Raw genomic sequence first — 24,834 nt, 5'->3', positions numbered from 1 at the left:
CCCAGACACATTATTCCACCTTTTCTTAGTTCAGAGCATAACGGTCCTCCCACTCATCTCTGCTAGAAATAAGAATGCCAGCTTTAACTTGCCCTTCTCCCTCTACTCATCTCCTCTCTTCACTAATCACATCGTAATAGGTTTTGCTCAGTCAGCTCTCCTTGACTTGAACAACTGACATTACTGACTAACACTCCTTAATACTCTTTTCCTTCTTGATGTCCTGATGGATACCTTTTCTTTTCCCTTGTCCTCATCTCTACTGTCTCAGAATCTCCCTCACTGGCTCCTTCTCTCCCTCTGTTCATCCTTTAAATATGTGTTACATAAAATGACATAGGTTTCTTCTCATCTCATCCTACATTCCTCCTTCAGAATGATCTCTCATTGTTCTGTTCTTTTCAGTTTCACTGAGATATAATTGACTCTCATTGTTTTAATATCACCTGTGTTCAGATGATTCTCAAATATGTATCCCCAGTCCTCTGAGTTCTAGATCTAATTTCCAAACCCAACTAGATACTTCTGGATGGATTTTTCACATAACTTCAGAAATCAACATAAACAAAACCATTATCTTTGTCCCAAATTTATCTTTTTTGTTGTTGTTTCAATTAAATCTTTATCTATACTCCTGAGCTAGAAAGCCTTTTTTTTTTTTTTTTTTTTTTTTAATGCCTCCATTTTTCTCCTCTTGGACATCCAATCAGGTGAAAAATCTGACCAACTCTGCCTTTGAAATGACTCAGCTCTACTCTTTCTTTCCATTCCCAACACATGTCTTAATGAAGGCCCTCGGCATCTCTCACCTGGATTATATTATAAAGTCCTTTCTCTAACTGGTCTCCCTGCTGCCAACGTCTTTCCTATACAATCTACTCTTCATACAGTTTTCAATTCCCTTTCCTTAGAATACAGAGGTGATGATATCACCGCCTCTCAAGAACTTTTGGTGACTCTCCAATACCTACAGAATTCCACAAAAAAGCATTCAAGACTTTTCATAATTCATCCTTTACCTTTTCATTGTCATTTTCTGCTTTTACAGTCCACACAATTTCTAATCAAGTCTCCCTGGCCTAGAGCCAATTTCAGGCCATGAAAGAACAGTCACATTTCTGTGCCTTTACTCTTGTTGTCGCCTCTTCCTTGAATGTTCCCACTCTCCCCCTTAATAATTCCTTGTCTAACCGACAAAACCCTACTCTCCCATCAACGTCTAATTCCAATGTTTTGGAAACAAACCAGCTAGTGTTTGGATGCCAACTCAGACATTTACTAGCTACCTAATCTTAGACACATTATGGATTTATTTGATACTCGGTTTCTCCATCTATATAACAGGAACAACCACCTCATAGAGCTATTTTGAGGAATTCAATGGCATACTCCATGTAGAATGCCTAGCTCACTTCCGCACACATAATAACCCCTCAATATTAGCTTCCTACACCACCGCCCTTCCTCTTCCCCAAACAACTCCCCAGTGAGGTTTTCCTTAATTATCCCAGTAAGAATTCATTATTTGTTTCCGCTAGGTTCCCCCATAACTTTATTTATATCTCTGAGCAGTTATCATAATCCAATTTGTACAGAAACTGAATGGCTTGAGCCTGGCAGTCTATTATATATGGTAAGCCCTAAATATTATATTATATGTTATAATTTTTCCAGAGACCATTGACATGTTGCTCTAGTAGGAAATATTTTAACATTTAAAAATTATTTCATGGGGATGTAATCTACAGCATGGTGAGTATAGTTAATAATACTATAAATATATTTGAAAGTTGCTGAGAGTATATCCTTATCACAAGAAAAAAAATTCTTTTGTAACTATGCATGATGATGGGTATTAAATAGACTTACTGTGGTGATCATTTTGCAATATATACAAGTATCAAAACATTATGTTGTGTACCTGAAACTAGTACGATGTTGTCAATTATACCTCAATAAAAATTTTTATACTGATGCAATTGATTCTCATTATTTGCAGATTCTCATTATTTGCAGATTTCTGTAAACTGCCTATTTGCTAAAATTTATTTGTAATTCCAAAAGAACACTCGTGGCATTTTCATAGTCATTACACATACAGAGTGGTGAAAATTTTGACTCAATGATGCATGAATGCACATTCTCAGCTAAGGTCAAACAAAGAGATGATGTAACTTCTTGTTTCTGCTCTGATACTCTGAACAAATGTCCTTTTTGTGGTCTATTTAGTGTCTTTTTTTTATTTTTATTTTTATGCTCTTTGTTGGTGATTTTTCTGTTTAAAATGGCCACTAAGTGTAGTGCTAAAGTGCTACCTAGTGTTCTGAAGTGCAAGAAAGATGTGAGGTACCTTACGGAGAAAATACATACGTTATAGAAGCTATTGTGCTGCTGGCTCTGAGTTCAAAGTTAATGAATCAACAATATATATTAAATAATGTGTTTTTAAACAGGAGCACACATAATACAAGATTATGTATAGATCAGTTAATAAAAATGATGTGACCAGAGGCTAACTGGAGCCTAACCCTGTATTTTCTGTTTCGGTATTCGCTAATTCAGTGTTCACAGTGACTTTGTAGAGCATAACTGTCACTAGTAATGCAGATTGACTGTAATGCCTTATTTCATTTATGGTTAAGAACCCGATCATACCTGATACACAATTTTTAACATCAAAACTTTAACCACTCTAGTTAGAATTTAAACTCCAATTTTATCTGCTGTGTAAAAGCAAATAGTAAGTTACCAATCCATTGAAATGACCTGTTGATCCATCATAACTCTGCTCATTAAAACAAAACTGAAGGAAACCTTTTGTAAAAAAAATTAAAGGTCTGAATGAATGAATCTGTGGCAGTACGCAATCAAACACTGTTCCCCAACATATTTTGCTGCAAACGAAATAATTATAGCTTCAAGTTTCTATTGAACTCAATTTGTATACCAAAGCAAAATGACAATTTATCCAAGTACAAGAGATGGTTAGTGTTGGTGAAACTACTTTTGATAATGAGTCATCAAACAATTTTGTAAATTTATGGGAAGCATAAATATATACTATTAGCATCCAATAAGTAATCTGCAACCTAAGAAACTTCCTAACATGTCATTTTTAACTTGTGATGGCAACCATAAAATTTTCCAAAGTTTAGAAGTATATTTTTCCCTCAAAACATACTTTAATTAGGATGTATGGTTCTTAAACTTTTTATACATCACATTTAAACACATCATTCAAACTAGACCCTGAAAGGAATAATAATGGTAGAGAGGTAGAAAATGGTAGAAAAATACTTTTGGTCTGATTCTTTTTGTAGTTCTCTGTTAAGTTCATCGATGCGCTGCTGTAGTTTTTTACGCCTCTGTTCTGGTGGCAGATGACTGAAATCTTCTAGTGCTGGGCCCTGAAAAGAGAATCTAAATCATTATAAAAGATATTTTTAGGAAACGTTATTTCTTAAATATACCCGCTATAAAATAAGAACATATGTCAACTTTAAGTTTAATTTCAAATTAGCCCCAAACAACCCCCTTTAAGAAAAAGAAATCCCCACAGATATGTGTGTGTTAATTAAGACAACTGTATTAATGAAAGGGTTCAAAATTCTAGTCAGTTTATAAAATCATGAAATAGAATGGCAAAAATATCACCAGATACAGATAATTGGTAATGACCAATATTACATTATTTCCAGATCTTGGGAGAGTTAAAATAAATACATGTAAATCTCCTTACAGCAACAACAACAAAATGGAAACACATAACATTTCTCATCTATACAAATCATTGTTTTATATATACATATTACCACACTCCCAAATCAAATCCAATGCCATGATAGAATATTACAAATGTTCAGACTGAAAATATGAAGTTTTTATAATTAAGTAAGCAACTTACCTCATAAAGACAATCTAATTAATGAAATAAATGTTAATGTTACGTATAGTCTTTGAATGATTACATTTATTAAACCATTCTATTCTTTAGAACCAAAACATACTTGATCATTAAAAGACAAAAGATAGAATAATCCACTGAGTGAAATTTAAGTAGAAATTAAATTCCAGTAAGGACTCTACTTTCAATTATTCTTTTGTATATCCAAGTAACATACTTTAGTTGTTCCTGAAAGAATGGTATAATTCAAAGAGAGATATAATTCTTCTTTAGAAAGTATGCTTGATGTTTGAAAATCTTTTACTGATTTGATATTCAAGAAACTATACCATTTTTTAAAAAGTGCTAGTATTTAGATGTAAATTTCCGATTCAAATGATGCCTTTCTCCTCTTAAATGTTACCCATGTCACTGCTACCTTAGTTATCTTGATTACACAATTGAGTTAATATTAGCAACTATTGGTTCCACTTCACATAAACCTATATTTACAATTTTCATATATTCCAAAAACTGATGACACCTATCTCATTGTTCTTTTTTCTTTTTAAAATGGTGATTTTTAAGAATACACAAGTTCAATTTTTAGTGTTGCTGAAATGCATCCTTGCTCTTTGAGCCACTTACGTCTATAACATATGCTAAATAGCTTTTTTTCACCATTTATAAGAATGCTTCTCTTACTTTTAAAAAAGAGAAAACTCACTTTTAGAATGAGCTATGATCAAATGTAACATTTAATGAATAACAGAATCTCTAGAATTTTTCCCAAGTGGCCTGCACATTATGGACATTCAACATGCTTGCTTAAAAGAAGGACATCTTGTCTAAGTAGCTTTTGATTTTTAATCTACCTGTCACCAGACATAAGACTCTGTCAAATCAACCAAATTTGACCTAAATGAATGAATGGCAAATTTTCCTATCCAAGGTACCTTTAAATTTACTGGTCAATTATCAATATACATGGTCAGTTTTAATCTAATTTCTGGTACAGATTTTGAAAATTAATACATAAGTGCTAAAGATAAAACTTTCTAATTTATATTTTTTAATATTTCTTAAAAGTTTGAAAAACTATTTAATGAAGTGAAATATATTCCAATGTGGTTTACTTGGTAGTATAATAGTAAACTCAAAACTACCTGTAAATAAATCCACCATATTCCCACTTAACCCTAACAAAACCTTGTTCTCATATTTATTAACAGTAGACACCGAGGTACTTGCATGTCTAATATCCCATTCTGATATTATAACCTATTTTTTTAATAGTATATGAGAACTAAACCCCCACTGTATTTTCTATGGATGTAAAGAGGACCTCTGATCCTCTGACACATTTAACAACCTCTCCTACTACAAAAGAATTCATAAAAGGCCAAATGACAAAAGTCTGGAAAACAGTGGTTTGTTTTCCAAAAATGAGAAACTATATAAGCACCCAATAATTTCTGGGTTAGGTCTTCACAATGTACTTCCATTAATTCGTCTGAAATAAATGTATAAAAGAACATTCTCTCCTCTCTCTATCTCCCCCTCCCCAACACACACAAAACACACATACACACACACACACACACACACACACACACGATATATATGGTATTTGTGCTTTTATTCCCATTCAATAGTACAGAAGAAGAAAGTTCTGACTCTATAATGAAATTAATAGGAAATTTTTCATTCTTACTTTTTGGAAAATCCAATGATTCTTGTGATAAACTACAAATCAAATTTATACGACCTTTTTAAAGGGTGTTAAGAAAAATAATTTTTGTTCAACTTTCCTTCTATAAAAACAGAAACTTTGTTCTACTATGTAACTTTCAAAATAATGTTTAACTATAATTTTATTCTCTGTAACATGACAAGGACTACACTCAATAACATCTAAGAACTTGACGGATTAACCACATTATTTTTGCAGTTTTATGACATCAAGTGGCATACGTTGCACTATGGATTAAATTATAGAAAGAAAAGACATGTACAAGGTGAAAATGTGGGGATGTATCTTCCCACTTGTTTTGACTTAAACAATGTTTTGCGATTACTTAATGTTGGCACAGTATATAGATCAGCACATAGGGCTTACCATCTTCACCGACCACTGAATAGTTCAATGGAAAACAGAAAGAAATGGTAAATTATTCACATGAAACCATAATTTAGTAGATGCAATAACCTATACATATATATTTTACAATATTAAAATAAATCATGTACACTTCACAACCCAAACAATTATGCCAGAAAAACAATTTTAAGCATTTTTTTGGAAAGTAAATTACTGCAAAAAAAAAAAAAATACACTGATGATAATGGGCAGATATTTTCTAAGTGCAACTAAAACTCAAAAATAAATAGTAACCATTCATCAGGAATCATGTATTTTCGTCTTTAAAGGAGAATTTTTACATATATGGATTTCACTTACATAGCTCATTCTCACAATACTAATTATGTGAAGAGCTGAATATAAAATACCTAATATTAACCATTTTAAAGAAACTTATATGAAGTAGTTAAAAATGGAATGCTCTTCCCAATGCATTAAACAAAACACTATCATCTGAATTTTTATAGTTCAAAATACTTTTTGAATTTAAATATATCATGGGCAGGTGAGGGTAATATTTTTACTTTATTTTTAAGGTCTGTTTTTTTAAATGTACAGAACACATCATCAAAATAACAAATGAGTCAACCAGATTCAAGTTTCCATACGTATTTCCTAAAAAACAAAAGTATATGGGTTGAATTTTGCTTTGAAGATATAGCTTCTATCATTCACCTTTTATTCTGAAATCCATATGCTCAAAAAGCAACACTAAAAATATAACTGTAATTTTTAGAAAATTGGTTAAAATTCTTTCCAAAAATATGAAATAACATAGCCACAATAGTCTCAAAGTTACATATATCGCATATGTATGTATAACCCACATTCCGTGGGTTAGCAGGGTTCTGCAACTGGCATTGCATCTCTCGCATCCCAACTAAACACATGTGAGACACACACACACATGCACACACGCATATTCTTTGTAACCCAGAATACACACGAGAGCTTTACAAAGTTAATTTCCATAGTCATTGCCATTTGGTTAGCATCTTCTAAAAGTTTTTTTCCCGTTTTCTAAATCATGATGCTTTAAAGAAGTTGGGGGGGGGGGGTCAGGTAGAATTTCACATAAAAATATGAATTTTCATAAATAGCTGACAAAAATATCTACCCCTTATCTCTGATGAATTGGCCATATATATAAATGATTATAATGATTTAAAAAAAGATGACATATGCTATCATCTTTCCAAATTAAGCTTAACATTCTTTAGACTGTCAGTAGTTTCAGGGAACAAAAACCACAACTTATTCTGCTGTGACAAAATTTCTGATGGGGAAATAAAAAGGTTTAAATTTTGAAAAGATATTCATGGTCTTCTTTAAAAATTATTAAAACAAAATTATAAATAAGACAAGAAGCAAACTTCCTAAGGTACTTGAATTTGATTTATCTTTTACAATTTTCACCAGCTAAATTTCTAAGTGATGTAAATTATTTTTCCAGTTTCTATGTTAAAGTTTTAGAGACAATATTAATTGTAACTGAAATATCAGATGTTTCAGTTTTTAGCTAATCAAATTTTACTATCTATTAGAAAATAAATTTAGATTAGATAAACATTAGATTTGGGGATACAAAAAACTCAAGTTCTTTCTAAAAAATATTAGAAATATATTTTGTTTTGTTTTTAAAGCAATTCATATTCAATACAGAAATACCTTACTCTCATATGCAATTACCATATATTGCACATATCCTTAATAAACACCAGGGAGCTAAAAAAGGAAATCAGTTAGATAAAAGCTTACAAAAATCACTCTAGAAATCTATAAGATTCTGAATAATTTAGACAGAAAACATGGACTTGTTATTTGTAGATAAATCTAGTTCTAAAAAAAAAAAGAAAAGGTACCCAGTAAATTCAAATGAAGTCATTATAGAGTAAAAACTATTCATTTCTATATTAAGTAGTTAAGTTTGGGTGTGCACCAAATATCTATTAACAATTAGATTTTGATGCCACACAAGGTAGACCTTCACCCCTCAGAAAAGGACTATTATTAGTACCACCATCAAATTCAAAAACACTGGTCCAATATAACATTTCTCATATCCTTAAAGACACTGGGAACTAGATATCAAAAAAAAATTTATAAAATTTTAGAAAAGTCAAAAAGCAAGTATTTAGGAAAAATGATGTAACAAATACAGCTCAAAAGAAGTTTCTAATTTGAATAGCACACTTCATCAGCTTTAAGAAAAGTTAAGACTAATCATTTCACAATATATGTAGATGGAACCATCATGGCGGCATACCTTATACAGTGATGTATGTCAATTATTTCTCAATAAAACTGGAAAAAATGACTATAAAAATACTGTTTTTACATAAACATTTGGGAATTAAATTTTTTAAAGAAAATTTACTCGGCTATTTTAGTGGAAATATGAAAAGTGCCTAAAAGTGATTTCGTATAAATTGGGAGTTCTCTCTTGTATGATATATAGGGAAGATGTTAAAAGAGTAGATCCTAAGAGTTCTTATCACAAGCAGATTTTTTCCCTTTTCTTTTTATTGTATCTATATGAGATGATGGATGTTAATTAAACCTATTATGGCAGTAATTTCACAATATATATAAATCAAACCATCATACTGCAACCTTAAACTTATGATGTATGTCAATTATTTCTCAACAAACTAGGGAAAAAAAGACTTACTTCATAAGCTTAATGGATTTACATGTAAATCCATGTAAAAATACATAACCTGGCTTCTTAAAACTTCTTAAAGCTTATCTTCTTTTTGGATTTTCCTATTTTGAGAAAATTCTTAAGTGGAAGGAAAACATCTCTGTGGGTTATTTTTGAAATGTATCTAGTAAACTACCATATACCAATCAAAACAGAAATTTCTCAATACTAAGGTTGTAATAAACTTGCCTTCCTGCTCTATCCCCAATCCCCTAGTTGGTTTGTCTGCTATATTTGCTATCTTGCATACTGCTTCTATCTTTGGCATGATAACTGCTTTAAAAAGGGAAGATATGGGCTTTCTGGAAACAGGCCCTCCAAGAAACAATGTACTAATATCTAAAATTAAAGCAATAAGTGGAACTAAGACAAATAATGACCAAGCAGATACTTTTAAGTTCTACAATAAAATTCTACCTATAAATTTTTTTCAATAAGACCATGTCACACATTAAATTTTTCTCTCCAGGGCTCACAGTTCTAACTGCTTAAAATCTTTTTTTTCATAGAATTACATTTACTTCATATCTCTATGACTATACTGTGTAGAGTACTGCACTGGGCCTGGTAGACTCAATGTGTAGGATACATAAATGTTTACAAAAATGAAAACTATGGCTACTAAATAGAAATTTCTCATGATTTATGTAACATAATATTTAATGTATGATTGCGACTCAATCACACAGAAGAAAGATAGGAATTAATTCTACCCTCAAACTCAAAATCATTTTTGTGATTTCTATTGCCTGTAGGCATAATGCACACTCATTCACAGGCACTTTTCAAAATGTCGTTAATTACCTATGATATCATCCACATACAGAATTAGGTAAAGTAGATGCAGAGAAATTCATGTCATTATAGGAAAAAGGGAAGTCCAAAAAGGGACATAATACACTAAGACATTTCTGCTGCATTACTGACATCAGTTAAGTGTGTCATATTGTTTTAATGGGAATGTAGATAACAATGTAGATAATAATAATAATCTTACCCTAAATTAGTATGTCTTGTTCTACATGTAGCCAAAAGAGAAACTCAACTAAAGCAATTTGAAGATAGGAAGGGCTACAAAAAATAGGAAAAAAAGATAGACAGGCTTGACAGAAAGGAAAGAGAAGAAAAATGAAAGAGAGAAATGAAAAAAGGTAGAGAGGAAAGGGAGAAGAGTGAGAAGGGCGGGGAGAGAGAGAGCATGAACAAGAGGGCACCCAACTATAGAATATTACTGTTAATGCTTAGACTTCATATGACACAGACTCGGAGTTCTCATCCGTGGCTCATCACACTGATGGCTTTCATATGTCCAAACAAATCTCATACATGTATCTAAATTATGAGCTATGACTATTACAAACACACCCTTAAAATCATACATAAACAAGAAAAATTAGCCTCACTAACATAATGGAATAACACTAATTTGTTTATCAGTAGTACAACAGTTGTTGCTAAGAAACAGTTTAATATTTGTTTTTTACTATTCTAAATTTTTTTCATTTGCAGAGCATCTTTAGTAAATGCTAAAGGCTGGCATTTAAAAAAAAGAAAAAAATACCTTTTTTTTAGTTTAAGAAAACCAATTCCATTTAACAATACTCAATAATACCTAGTATTTTAATAGGCTTTACAATTTACAAACTACCTTCTAATATCTTAATTTGATCTACAATCTTGATATTTAACATGCTTGTCTTTAATTTTTCATTTAACTATTGGAAATTATGTTTTATGCTTCTAAAAGAAGGGAAATTAAAATTGAACTTGATTTTTTTGTCAGCAAAATAATACTTTATAAATTGGCGTAAGTCATCAAACGTGACAAATTATTACATGAGTAACTCCAGTGACAAATTACTGAAAGTCTTAAAAATGTAGATACATTACAAGACAATGGTGGACATATGATTTCACATAAACGAGAAAATAAAATAGCTAATATGATTGTACCCAGCACCCTCTTTATAATACCATTCTTTTATGGTTGAGCATTTCAAATGTTATAAAGAGGAGTTGTTTTTAACTTGAGGGCAGCTATACTTCATTCTGTGGTGTTTTTAAAACTACATATTTACAGGAGAGAGCCTTATAATGAGGGTGGAGAGTATTAAAAGCCACACTACACACACAATAGGCCATCATGCATTTTAACCCATTATTAAACTTACCCCTCTTTTGAGGCTTCTGAAAGAAGGAATTCTGGGCTTCCCTGTTTTTATTTCATTCATACAATAATGCACGGGCTCAATGGAGAATGTGAGAAACTGGGACCCATTAGGAGTACTGGATGTGAATAAACTAGTAGGGGTTAAGGGTGGGGACTGTGGCTAATATGGAAATAAAGAAAGGAATCAATAAGCCAAATGTGCATAGTTTTTCCTAAATGAAAATTCTATTTTTGGCAACATACTTTTCACAAAATATATCTCAAATAAAGTTTTCTATAAAAATATTATCAATTAACACAGTTTTGCCAAAACTGTCATTTCAAAAAGTCAAATTTACTTTTAAAAATGTATCATTTCTACAAACTGACAGATTAGAAATATAGAGTACACAAATTATAATGTCAGAGAGCAATATGACCTTCTGATTTCTAGAATATTCACATCACCTAGTTATACTTAACTTGTACCCGTCAGAGATAAAGGCAGCAGCTACGGTTAAAGTTATCTAAATAGGCAATGTCTATTAAAATAAAGTATTAAAACTGTAACTGATTTTTATCACAAATAGGCAAAAAAATTTTTATTACATTTGTGGCTTTCCTCTCTGTTTCTAGTTCATCCTTATTGCACTTCTTTTTTTCCCCCCCAATTTCAGTATTCCTTGTTTTTCTAAGCTCTCCTAGCTTCTCTGATCTGACTTAAAAAGTCTCACTTCTCAACTTCTCCACTGGACTTATAAAAAGCACGAATGAAGCTTGAGATAACTATAATTGTGCTTTTAAATATATTTATAGGTATATTATAATTTAAGTTAAATTTTATCTGCATTCATGTCAAAATCAGAAAAATGAATTAAAATAATCATGTATGCTTTAATAAATTCTGCACATCAGATTAAAAGTACGTATCTATTTTCCTACTGATATACCATTATAAACACTAAATTGATAAGAAATATTAAGCACTCATCTATTCCATTTGCTCATCTGCTGAGCTAGATTTGTCTATCCAAAATAAACAGCACACCAAGAACATCTTGTCGGGTTCCAACAAGAAGAGTGAAATTCTTAGTAAAATAAAGATTTTTTTAAACTTGAAATAACCACAAACATTGAGGCCTTCCCATTAAATATTCACATAAATAGAAATAACTTTATTAGCATGAGCAATAAGACCTAATTTGATATTTACTATTAGTGTGCTCAATCACCCACTCCAACTGAGAATTGCAATTTTAGTATTCCTATAGTTAGATCATAATGTTTCCTTAGAAATTCTGATTGAAACTACCTATATACAAATTAAATTTCAAAAGCATATAATTTTAGCGATATTAACATATTTTATTCATTAAGTCGTGGTCAAATATTGAATCCAGAAGTAATTTTTACTATTAAAGGTTTAAAACTATGTTTCTAATAAGTGAAAAGTTCATTGAATTATTCAAATCAAATTCTTCTCTAATAGTAAACCATTATCCATTCAATACCTACATTGATTTAAATGACACACTAAAACAAAATTATTAGCATAGAGGAATTTTATGACTTTTACCTTTGGCTTCTTTCCAAAGAGCCACAGCTTGCCCTTGGCCTTTCCTACTGTGGTTTTGGCATCCATCTTCCCACTTTCCTGTTTGGATGCACTGATAGTCCCATCAGAAATGGTTCTATAAATATGCTGACTGTAATCTTCAAACGGACAGTCTCCAGGAGGCTCAAATCCAGACTTGAAGGAGTCTACTACCATTTGAGAGTCCTATACACAAGAAACACATTTTCAGTAAAACCATTCCATTTGCTCATAATACCACGTTAACTTTCAAAACTTTAATCAGTGCAAGAAAACAAATAAAAATTTAAAAAATAATTCTATAGTAACCATTTGAGGATTAAAGTGAGTAATTTCTTCCTGTGAATCTGTAAAAACCCTATTTTAACTCGAATAAAAAACACTAATTTACAAATTGTCACTTTATTAATTTGTAATATTCACGAATGTTTTCACTCCATATCTTTAACTCACTGACATTCACCTGAGGACAAGATAACTGATAAGAAAGATCTAACTGACAAAAGGAACATAGAAGAGGTTTTTCTCAAGTAGAAATTCTAAGAAGTTTCAAAGGAAAAAGGTCTTTTGCTTTACAGGATGTCTACAAAGAAGTTGACCTTTGGAACAAATGAAAGGGCATCCAATTGTAAAAGAGAGTTAAAATCCAAGTAGAAAGTCTTTCATTCAACGGAAAAAGAAAAAACAAACTATATGAAATACAAACTTGGGAATGTTAACAGTAACAGAGAAAGATCTCACAAAAAGTACTGAGTGCAAAAAGCAACTCTGAAAATATAAAGTTCAGTACATTTACCTGAAACTTTAAAACTCACATTAAGTATTATACCCATAATCCTCTTTTCTTTTTAAAATTTAAGGCAGAATTCTATTTGTTTCAGGCAAAATCCAAATATAATACCAACTTGCTGTGGTATATATTTGTAGTATATATTTGGCACTCCCCAAACACTGGTTCTCTTAACATTTCTTCCTCTAAACTCCAAGTAGACTAATAGTACAATAGTTTGTAACATACAGGTCACAGGTCAGTTGAGTAGAACTGAAAAATTAGTGGAAGGAAAGTTTAGAACTCTTTTCTTTTCAACAACTAGAATTTTAGTATATAGAACGTTCCTCAGAGCCCAAAGGAGTCCAACCTATTGCCAGATTTTCTTTTACAGAATATAATTCTAAACAATTACTTCACCCCTTTTCCAATTAATTTCACTGAACTGCATACCTAAACCAAATACATTTATTCAAATATAATTATGTAGCACTTACTCTTCTTTCGTCAACTGATTTTGCTGCAAGAATCATTCCTTCCAAACACTTTGAAATGATAGGAATAACTTTGCGTTCTGAGTCTGCAAATCCTCTGTAACACTCACTGAGTTTAACAGTCCTTCGTTCATCCATTTCTTGTAGTTGCTAATAATTAGGAAATTTTTTAAAAAAAAGGAAAACTAATTTTTCTTTCCATTCTGAAACAACCTCCTTCAAAAAAATTGTTAAAGTTCCACACTAATAGTTACATTGTTGTTAATACCTTTTAACAAATGCTGTAGACTTATAATACCTGAGGCCTGTTATATAGCAAAAGAAAAAAATCAGGTAACACTGATTTTCAAACCTTCTGAAGGGATCCCCTACAAGGCTACCCACCCCCTGCCTCATACCACGCCATCTTTCCATTCTTCAACCAGAGCACTAGCTGCTGTTAATACTTTCAGGAAAAGTTTCATTTGAAGACAGAATTTTGATGCTATTTTTCCTTTTCAAGCAATTAGCCTATAACATATACAAGTCTGCGACTTCTAAGCCCTTAAACTAGTTCAGAATACTTTGGTAAGCTCTGGCTGGACCAAGGATCCACAGTTGATTGCATACCGACAGGTACCCAGACCTATCACCGTCTACAGTTCAGAGTGTTGTCACTCTGAGGGTTAGGGACACAAGAAGAAAAACAGAAGGCCACAAGGTCAAAATGGTACATGTATGGAATCCCCACAATTCAAAAATTTATTGGCACATGCCACTAAGAATTATGCTGGGACACTTTCTTTTATGACACTTTCTATTTGCCCACATTGACCTTTGTTTCTCCAAGGAAACAGCTACACTGCTCAAACCCCCGAACTCCAATAGTGTTCATACCACTCTTTCCTCTTTAATTACTTTCCAAAGCCTGGGAATTTGAGACTTGCAATTTCACAAAATAACTGTTCCCAGCATCACAAAATGGCAAGACCACAGCAAGGTCCAAACAAAAGGAGCAAGTCCCAGAACATAAAAAGTAGCTGATCTCCAAATTAAGGTCTCCCAAGAATATGAAGGTTTAACTAGTAAGCCTAGAAAAGCACCATAGGGTGAGGAGCAGCCGTCTAGACAGCCTGAATTAAATGACCAGAATCTGATTCCCACTCTCATCCACCACTTCTATGATTCCTTTGTATTTCTAACTTGCCTTACAAAGAAAAAAAGTATATTCCGGCTGACACTCGTTCCACATACACTCTGCTCGCCAGATACTACATTTCTTTCAATACGGTTTCACTAAATCTCTTCTTTAATTTCTCCTCTTTCTAGAATAGGCAGTAACATAATTTAACCTTCATGGAAATTCTGGGGTGTTTACCTGAGGTTGTTTGGCAATTGCTATCAAGTGATGAGGATGGGATTTTAGCAAGTTCATGGCCTGAATTACATTTATGATCTGGCAGCTAGGAAGACAAATAGGCAAAAACCGGGCTAGAAAAATACATTTTGTAAGATTGATTTCTGCCACCTGGACAATGATTCTGGTATAGTGTCAAAACATATAGTGTTACATCCCAATTCTAGGGGAGCAGATTGCAATATATAATTCCAATGAACTCCCCCCTATGTCATAATAGCTACTGACACAGCATTAAAATTTATAATGTCATTTTTTTATTACACTAATAATAAATCTGTAGGAAAATCTGTGATTTCAAAGTTAGGAAAAATTTAGTTTTCAAGTCTATAATCAAAGAAATTTCTTATCACCATTCACGATGACTAGTGAATCAAGAAACACTCTGATGCCTCAAATTTAAGTTTTATATTTAAAGAGCAGCTCTTCCAACTCTAAAACTAGATTCATTTCATATATTTAAATTTTACCTTGTAAATCTGAGGAATCACCACGTAGAAATGCTTGTGCTGTTCTCCATTAAAGTTTTGTAATTGTGCAGCATATTCATTTTTATTTTCATCAGCCATATGTGTACGCAGATTCAATTGCTGTTTAGCCTAGAGGATATTGGTCCAAATCATTACCAACAACAACAACAAAATCATAGCTAATTCACTCTTCTAAAAGTTATACTAACACTAGACTTTTTCAAACTACTGATCATTTAAAATTAAAGGTTATGTCTGCAGATCTTACAGCCAGAGCAGTCTCCCTACTGCATTATCCCCTTTCTTTTACTACAAAAATCCATTCAAATAAAGTTTCTCCTTACCAAATCCAGATTTTTTTAAATTAAATAAATGAAAACATTATGGCTTGAAACAGTAAGCTTTTAATCAGAAGAGAAAAACAGCATCAGGCATATTTTAAACACACAAAAAGTTAGTAGTAAAACGTTTCTTTAAACATGATACACTTATATCCAACTTAGAACCACAGTAAAACCAAATAATGATAAAAATGTGATTTGGGGGTAAGGTAATATTCAACAATCATTTTCATCTCTATACAAAACCACAGGTACTTTAAGGAATGCTTATTTAGAATATAGTTCTGTTCATCTCAAGCTCTTGTAGAAATGCTTTTCAAATGAGTAATATTAATGTCAACATTAGTGAGAATGTTAGAATACAAACTTAACACAAATTGTTAATTCTTGATTTACTGGATGGGAATCTAAACAAGTTTCTCAATTGTTCTAAAGCAATAGGAAAAAACCAAAGGAAGAATTAACTCAATTTTACAGTGTTCCAAAGAATAAATCATATTATATGAGAGCGCTCTGAAAATTGTAAAGCACATTGTGAATGTACTTCATTATTCTAAATCCAGTTTCTACAAACGTAGTCCCTGACCTTCTAACAACAGGTGCACAAATTAGTTCTTCTGAACTCAGGAACATACTGACCTATGGAAATACGTGGTAGCAGAGATCTCAGATAAGCCCACAAAAATCCATTTAATCCACGGTGTACTTGAAGCTTACAATAAATAATCTCTATGGAAACTAAACACCATGGCCCAAAGTACTTCTCCAGAAAAATACATTTGAAGTTCCAACCTTGGACCTGAAGTACACATTCATTCACTCCTTTCCCCTTTTCTCCCTCCTCCCATAAACTATGATGGAATAGAAGATTCCAAATGATTCCCTATCCACAATGTTCTGTCGGGGGAATTCCTCCTGTTCCAAGTCACTGCCTATGACTCCCAATGCCCGGGGCAAAGGTTCCAGCAGGGTATGTAGGAGTATAAGTCTAGAAGCTAAAATAACTGAAGCCTCCCCTGGCATGTTCTGGGCTTCACATTTACTTCCTTTCCTTTCTTTTTGTAAATACCGCATTGAAAATTTTAAAAATTTTAATTGTGGTAAAATATACAATATCTGCAACATAAAATTTATCATGTTAATCATTTTTAAGTGTATAGCTCAGTGAATATATATATTCACATTGTTGTGCAATTGCTTTCCTCTGCTTTAAGAGGAGCACTAATTGACCTGCTACCTCTTCACTTTTTTTTTTTTTAAAGCTTTTATCAGTAGTTGCTTAAAACTATGTTCCCTTCCCTCCCTGGCCACTTACAACAGAATTCTTCTACTCTCCAGTTCCTAAAGCAAATCCTCAAAGTTTTCCTAATTCTCTGATAATCAAAGGGGTTGCAAAAAAACAAGAATAAGAAATGAAGCTGTAAACATTAAAATTCTGAACGAGTTAGGTCAAACTAACTACTAGACGTGTTATATCTAGATTTCAACATGGCCGACTAGCCTCTAAAGATATCTCTGTAGACAAAATGAAAAAATAAGTTAAATGAGAGTCCAGCTAAAGAGTTTCCTTAAATTGCCTAGTACACAAACAATGCATAGTACATAAACGATGTCTTCAATCAATGTTTAGTTATAAGTCAAGGCGTTCTTAAGGAGTCAATGTCAACCAGTGAGGAGTCTCCCACGTATAAAATAATGCTGTTTGCAACTGTTGTGGTCCACATTTTTATCAAGAAATGATAACACATTATCTATGACATGATATTAGGAAGGAAATATAGTAGATGTCCAAAATCAGCATCCAAAAATCTTAACAGCAAGATTAAATCTAATAATTGATACAGGTATACATATGCATTTAAAATACCAACAGTACAAATTTTGTCTGAGACATACATTCTCACACCATACAATATACGAAAAGACATGGGGATTTCATTTAACCATACACTCACTGGGAGTTAATCCACACAATGTAGTTGCCAAAAAAGTCGATCTACATTTAGGCTATAATTAACATAAACTTAGTATTCAAAACAAGAGAGATAATCAAACTCAGGACTGGTCAGACCATACCTGATTATATCCAACTTGAGCTAACATACTTTAAGTGGAATGTTTATGAATTAAAGGGTATCCAAAGGAAAGTAGTCATAGTGAAAGATAACTTGAAGCTATTTCGTATGTGGAATAGTTGAAGAAACACAATAGTTCATCGAGGGGTAGAGACTCTGCTATAAATATCAAAAAAGCTATTATAAGAAAAAATAACTTTGATATTTTTCTGGTACCTCAAAGAAACTAAAACTGAACAAGGAGACAAGTGGGGTCAATATAAGACAATGTTAACGTTGGGGAAAAAGATGAATGAACGATCTGAAGGCTGTATATTCCCACTGACAGGGAACTTACTGTCATCGGATGTCTGAGTCACTAAAAATAGGGTATACAAGATACAAACATCACAAGTTACACTAGAAGACTTTAAGGTAATTGAAACCTGGAATTGATATAATTTTAGGTGTTAATCAACTGTTTATGCTATCAGTAGGCTTCCAGTCAACAATAGGCTATTTGTAGTTAAACTTGGGGGGAGTTGAAAGTTATATGCAGACTTCCGACTGTGTGAAGGTGATTGCCCCTAACCACGAGTTGCTCAAGGATCAACTGTATTCTTCCCTTCCTTCTTACTTTGTCTCATTCTGATCCTACTGGGAATTACAAAACCCTAAGAAGAAAATACACAGTGGTGGGCGTTTGTATATATAAAAATGTAGAGTAAGGTTCATCTATATTTCAAAAGCCCAGCATTATCTTAGAACATTGTTCTATGATCATGGGTGTATAGCGGGGAGAAGGCAAAGCTAATTAAGTTACAGGGGTGATTCTAATAACTGTTATATTATAGAACATCTGGCCCAAAAAAAGAACATCTGGCCCAGAATCAGTAAGTGAGACGACAGGGTTCAGTTTTCCAAAATGAATCATGAATGAATAAACAAACAAACAGCTAATATCGCATCTGACAGTTTTTATGTTTTCCGTCTGTCATGTTGGGAAAGCACACCCAACCCCCATTTGCATACCCCGTCAACACACCTGAGGCTTTATATCCTAGTTTGGAATAGCACAGAAGCTCATTCCCAATAGCATGTCTTTCCTATGTATTTTGAATGCAATTAAGACTTTACAACAAAATAAATTAATACATATTAAATAGATGCAGTGTATCTCTTGGGGAAACTCTAATACCTATACCAATATTGTAGCTTCTTTCCATATGCAAGTAATAACATTTTGATATCAAAGTCAGCTTGGATTATTTCTTACCTTTTCAACGTCTGCCTTGGTTGCATTAGTATCATTATCCAATCTTTCATAACTCTGTTGTGCCTTTTCTGCCTCTCTACATTCTCTTTCAAATTTCTTTTTACTCTGCCAAAATAATTAAAATATCACAGAGAAATAAAATTAGATTTATCTCATTAAAAAAACCTTTAAAATGTTGCCACTGTGTACTGTGTAGAATTGTACACTAAAATTTTTCTAAATTAGGGAAGAAATTTTACTACTAGAATCATTCCAGGTGCCTTAAATATCAGACATTATAGACTGTGGAAAAAAAAAAATCACAAGCATGACTGAGTAAATATTTATTCTGCATCTTATCTCTTCTCAATAAGAAAAAAAAATCATGTATTTTACAATTTTTTATTATGAGCCTCATCTTCAGCAGGATTTTTTGGGTTTGTTTGGTGGTTTTTGCTTGTTTTGTATGTTTGATTAGTTGGTTGGTTTTAGTGTATGCTTGTTTTTATTTTTTTTTGGTGGGATCTCAATGTAGCTTAGCATGTGGAAATGTCCCTCCAAAGTGGTTTTATGTTGTTTCTTCCAGGAATACTATCAGCCCAGAACCAGGCCTTTAAAATTGTTTTATTTAATTAAAACTAACTATGACTTTGTGAAAGCTATTCACAACTGAGCTGGGTGATGTATAACATATTTCCTTTCCTGCATCCTTTTTTTATCTGGGAATTAATGTCTTTTTTAAATTTGCTTAGTTTTCAATGCACTTGTCTCTAATCCAACTTTACTTTCCCCAGTTCTTTAAATCTCTCCTCAGTAAATTCAAACACATTCAGAATTTTATCAATTTTACTTTCCTGATGCAATCTCTCCCAAAGGCTTTTGGCCTCCTGAAATTTGGACTGGTTACCAAACTAGACCTACTGGATAGTTGTTCCTTTGGGATTTCCCTTCACCATTTATCGTGGGAATTCCTTTTACCTCTCTCTTGATTTGAATCTCCTATTTCCAAGTTCCTGATTTCATTTCCTTATTTTGCTGAAACACATTCAATAGTAGCTTCCTAAAAGGTTTGTGGGAGATAATTTTTTAAGTCTCCATGGCTTAAAATGCCTTTACCATACTTTAAGTGGGATATTTACCATCACTTTCAACTGATAAAATTTAGCTGGATATGCAACTCTTCAGTAGAAATTATCTTCCTCCAGAAATGTAAAAGTTCTACTCCACTGTCTTCTAGCGTCCTGATCCTTTGCAAAAAACATGTTTATTTTCTATTCGTTTTTCCTCTGTTTTCCTTTCTTTTCCTTTCTTTTGTCTCTCACAACTGTTCTAAAATTTCTCGAAGATATGTCTTGCTGTGAATCTGCTGTGCTGGGCACCTGGAAAATCTTTTCCACCTGGAAACTCATGTCTTTCTGTTCGGGGGAAATTTTCTTGAATTATTTTTGTCCATTTTCTATGTTTTCTCTTTTTTAAGTTGTTTATTATTTTGAAAATGAACCTATAAGATGAATCCTCTAATTTTCTCATATTTTCAATCTTTGTCATTCTGTTCTACTTTCTGAGACATTAATTTCGTTGTTTCCAGTGAGTTTTTCATTTCTGCTATCATAAAGTTCTTTTTTGTTCTTTGTATGTTCCTTTTTCAATAGTATCTTGTTCTTATTTCATGAATGTAATATCTTCTCTATTCCCTTTGAGAATATTAATAACAGTTTGGGGTATTTTGCTTATCTTTGCTTTTTAATTCCTATTCTCTTTCATAGTCACTGTTTCAAAGTTGATTTTTTTCATCTGCATATTACTTTTGGTCTCTGGTATTTACATTAGATATTTTCTTTAAATGCAAGGGGATCCTTGCCTATCTTCTCTTATTTAAAAAGCCAACTGGAAGCTCTATCAGTGGGGCTCCTCTAGGAGACATGGCCCGGCAGTTTTCTGGGCGAAACCCTGGTATCAGTATCTGTAATTCTTTCTTCTCAAGCTGGTTAGATTCCCCAGAGGAGACTTTTCCAATTTCTTGCCTGGAAAATATATGCCTTGCTACCTATATTCTGAGAATTGCTCAGAAAAAAAACAGGATGTCAACATTTTCTATTTACCTGACCCCCTTATTAAAACCAATTACGATGTCAATTTCTTGTGTCTTGGGGACTACAAAATTATACGGATAGTGCACATATGGATTCCAAACCTCCTAACTACAAGGTCAAAAGGTTTAAATTTCTCACAAGATACCTGCCCTCCTTTGACCTTCAGACAAGACAAGTTTCTCTGACATCTCCCTTGGCCAGTGGGCAGAGTTCTTTCAGTAAACCTTTCACTAAAGGTTTAGTCCTTCAAAGGTTCAAATGTTACACAGGGGTTTCAGTTCCAACTCTCCACAACACAGAGAGCTAAAAGCTAATCTCTATTCCTATGTGAGTATTAAAACCGAAACCCTTAGCAAGGTGCCATTTGTCAAATGCCACTGTATCACCACATATACCTATTGCTCTGGCTTTTGGTTTACCCTCAGTTTCTAGCAGTTAGAAATTTAAAATAAGATAGAGGTTCTGCTAAGAGCTTAAAATACAACAAAGAATATTTTAGCTATTATATCTAGGTATTTAGAGCAAAAAGCCTTCTGAGTTAGCTCAGTATATACCTAAAAACCAGACATACCTATAATTTACATAAAATAAATATGCTCAGAAATCTTTCATAAAATTTTTAAATGTACCATTTTGATTAGTATGAGCCATCAAATGAAACTCAATTTATTCAGAGCACATAAATATATCTAAATATGAATAATAGAATGCCACTTTTCTGTGAAGATTGAGATTAAATTTCCACATTTAATTCTCTGAAACTCGGTTCAGAGTTGTGTTTTCAAATTGAGTAGCCAGCTATAGACTACTAATTTTGGTGCAATCTGAGGCTATTTATATACAAAAGTATTTTTAATATTAGGTATCTTATTATTTATGGAAAAAAACTACCTAATAACTTCCTTGCAACAGCAAAAGAATCACTAAGTATAAAATAATATTAAAAATACTCCTTCCCTGAGAGATCTGATATCTTTACACAATGTAGGAATATACTCCAGAAAAGATTCTCCATTCTTCCTCCTTTGTGTGGCAGACAAATCGACAGCCACTTGTACTCCCCCACCCTTTCTCAGAAGAACCCATCTCCCAGTACAGAGGCTAAAAATAGCTGACAGATGCTTTACTAGCCTCCAGAGGGGGCATGGTCAAGTAATCTACTTCTGTCAAAGGCACCGTGAGGAAGTCGGCTGGGGCTTTTCTGGGAAACTTGTCCTTCCCTGATAACAAGGGACAGTTGGAAGAGAGAGACTCCCTTTTTCATGCTCCTGCATGCCTCTGAATGAGGATGTGGTGCTTAGCTGCTTAAGTCAACTGTTGACAACAGCAGACAAACCTGAGGGGGAAAAACCAACATGGTCAAGACGGCTAAGTGGAAAGAAAGGAGAAGTAGCTTTGGTGACATCACGGCTCACCAACTCTGGAACTGCTCCATTTCTGAGCCCTCATCTTACAAACTTGTATAATCTGTTACTTGGAGCTGCTGATAGACCGGGCATCTCTGCTGCTTCTGTCCTAATATCCAACCATTCCTTCAAGATCTTCACATGCTAGTCTCTTCTGCCCTCATCTTACATGTCAGTGCTGCCTATTTTGTTTATCCTGTGGTTAATAACTCTTGTTTTAATGGATTTTTTGTTTCAATTTTCCATACTGTCACTAATTCAACCTGTCTCTCCCAGTTCTTTAAATCTCTTCTCAATTACTTCAAACATGTTAGGAATTTTATAATTTCACTTTCTTGATCAGATAGGAAGATGTGGAACTACTAGGAAATGGGATCCTGCACGTATTTCTACATAATACACAGAAATTACACTTGTCTGTCTCCCTCACTAGATCACAGGCTCCACGAAAACAAGAACTGTGTCACATATACTTTTGTATCTCCCGGACCCAGTACATGTCAAGGATACCTTTAATAAAAATGAGTTGAGCTGAAATTATCTTTATTTCATGGTACTGTTAATGAGTTAAAGAAATCTCCTACATTTTCTTATTTTTCTTTCTTAGGATCCCTATAACTTTTGCTTAATAACTGCCAATTGTTCTAAAGGCAAGGCACAGCACATATGAATAGGAATGACTTGAGCCAACACCAGTTTTGAAAGGGACCAATGACTCATAAGTGTAGGAGTCTATTATTTTGTACAAATGAACACATACACACACACACACACCAAGTGGCAGATACTAAGAATGCTAGCTAAGGCAATTTAAAATTTAATAAATGCAAACACTCCCTAAAAGTCTTGGTAAAACCAGTTAAAAAGATCAAAACAAAAATAAAAACAAACAATTAATATACCTAAGAATTCTCAATCAGCACTGGTGATTAAAATCTTGTATCAATGACAACTATACAGAAAATTTTAGAAATTTAGAAATTTTATAGCAGAAATTTTTTAAAAGGAAAGAAAACAAAGTTTCAAAACTACACATATATGCATGAGTTAATTTTAACCTCAAACTTCAAAGTCCTTTTTCCAACAACCACAAACCAAATTGATTAATTTAACATGAAAAACTCCCCCTAGTATAATTTTCAAGGAATACACAGTGTCCATTTACCTGCATAAAAATATGCAGGTAAAGAGTAAACTGCTTGCTAACCCAAGGGTTCAAAAAGAGTATTAATCTTATACTACAGAACATTATTTGGTAGAACATTATAAATAAAGGAGACAACAATGTTCCATGCAGACACCTTGTTTTCCAAATGCTGTATGTCAGAATATTTTTTTAAAACCACATTAGCAAGAATCCTTAGAAAGTTTTTAATGAAAATAATTATAATGCTTTCATAATTTGCCCTACCTACAAAGTATTTTATTTCCTACAATGGGATGATCTATGATCAGCAGCCCAGTACTTGGAACATTTACATTGTCACAGAATCTTTAAACTGGAAGAAACCATTTCATGTAACCTAGTCCACTCTTTGTTTTTCATATGATAAAAATGAAGTCAACAAAAATCAGGTGCTTCGTAAAAGATAAAACTAGAATCTAGGTTATTTCAGTCTCAGTAAAATGATCCTCTAACATATATATACATCACTGTTTCCCTATTCTATCCAGTATCAAAATTTTACAGTAACTACCGCAAAATCAAAAAGAATCTTCCTAAGTGTTTACAATTATCTGAATATTATACAATTGGCTACAAATATAGAAGCATACAGAAAAAAATGACAAAATGATCTCACATTCTCTATTTATACTAATGTCAAATTATGAATGATAGATTGAAAAATATTAAACTCAAATAGATGTGAAGCATAAGAGAATTTAGGGCTAAACAAGTCTTACAACATTTTATGCTAGCCATGAAACACTGTAACTCACATTATCCATCTGTTTCCAGCACATTTCAAGGTATTGTTGAGCTTTTCGTCCTTCTTGAAGATGCTGAAGGTAGTACCAACCAAAAAATAGAAACATAAAAACAAAAAAACCCACATTTAAATACTAAATAAAGTCTGAAGTT

At 32.8% G+C, this 24,834-nt stretch overlaps 1 protein-coding gene across 3 annotated transcripts in view; it reads right to left on the bottom strand.

Moving 5' to 3' along the window:
• FNBP1L (formin binding protein 1 like) overlaps positions 1 to 24,834 on the bottom strand; it is a 98,666-nt gene that overhangs the window by 8,355 nt on the left and 65,477 nt on the right. For 2 of the 3 annotated variants that reach the window (XM_033114344.1, XM_033114343.1), the window contains exons 5-10: positions 24,693 to 24,755; positions 19,274 to 19,378; positions 15,603 to 15,731; positions 13,740 to 13,886; positions 12,456 to 12,659; positions 3,298 to 3,407 (exon numbers count right to left, since the gene is read on the bottom strand). In XM_033114344.1, the coding sequence (XP_032970235.1) occupies positions 3,298 to 3,407; positions 12,456 to 12,659; positions 13,740 to 13,886; positions 15,603 to 15,731; positions 19,274 to 19,378; positions 24,693 to 24,755 (758 nt within the window). Of the gene's footprint in view, positions 1 to 3,297; positions 3,408 to 6,002; positions 6,018 to 10,901; positions 11,061 to 12,455; positions 12,660 to 13,739; positions 13,887 to 15,602; positions 15,732 to 19,273; positions 19,379 to 24,692; positions 24,756 to 24,834 lie in introns of all 3 variants that reach the window. The other variant, XM_033114345.1, reaches the window with a different exon arrangement.

Source organism: Rhinolophus ferrumequinum, chromosome 9 (genome assembly GCF_004115265.2).
Source record: "Rhinolophus ferrumequinum isolate MPI-CBG mRhiFer1 chromosome 9, mRhiFer1_v1.p, whole genome shotgun sequence".
NCBI classification, from domain to species: Eukaryota; Metazoa; Chordata; class Mammalia; order Chiroptera; family Rhinolophidae; genus Rhinolophus; species Rhinolophus ferrumequinum.
The sequence above is the reverse complement of the archived record's forward strand: the minus strand, read 5'-3'. Positions and strand labels throughout refer to the sequence as shown.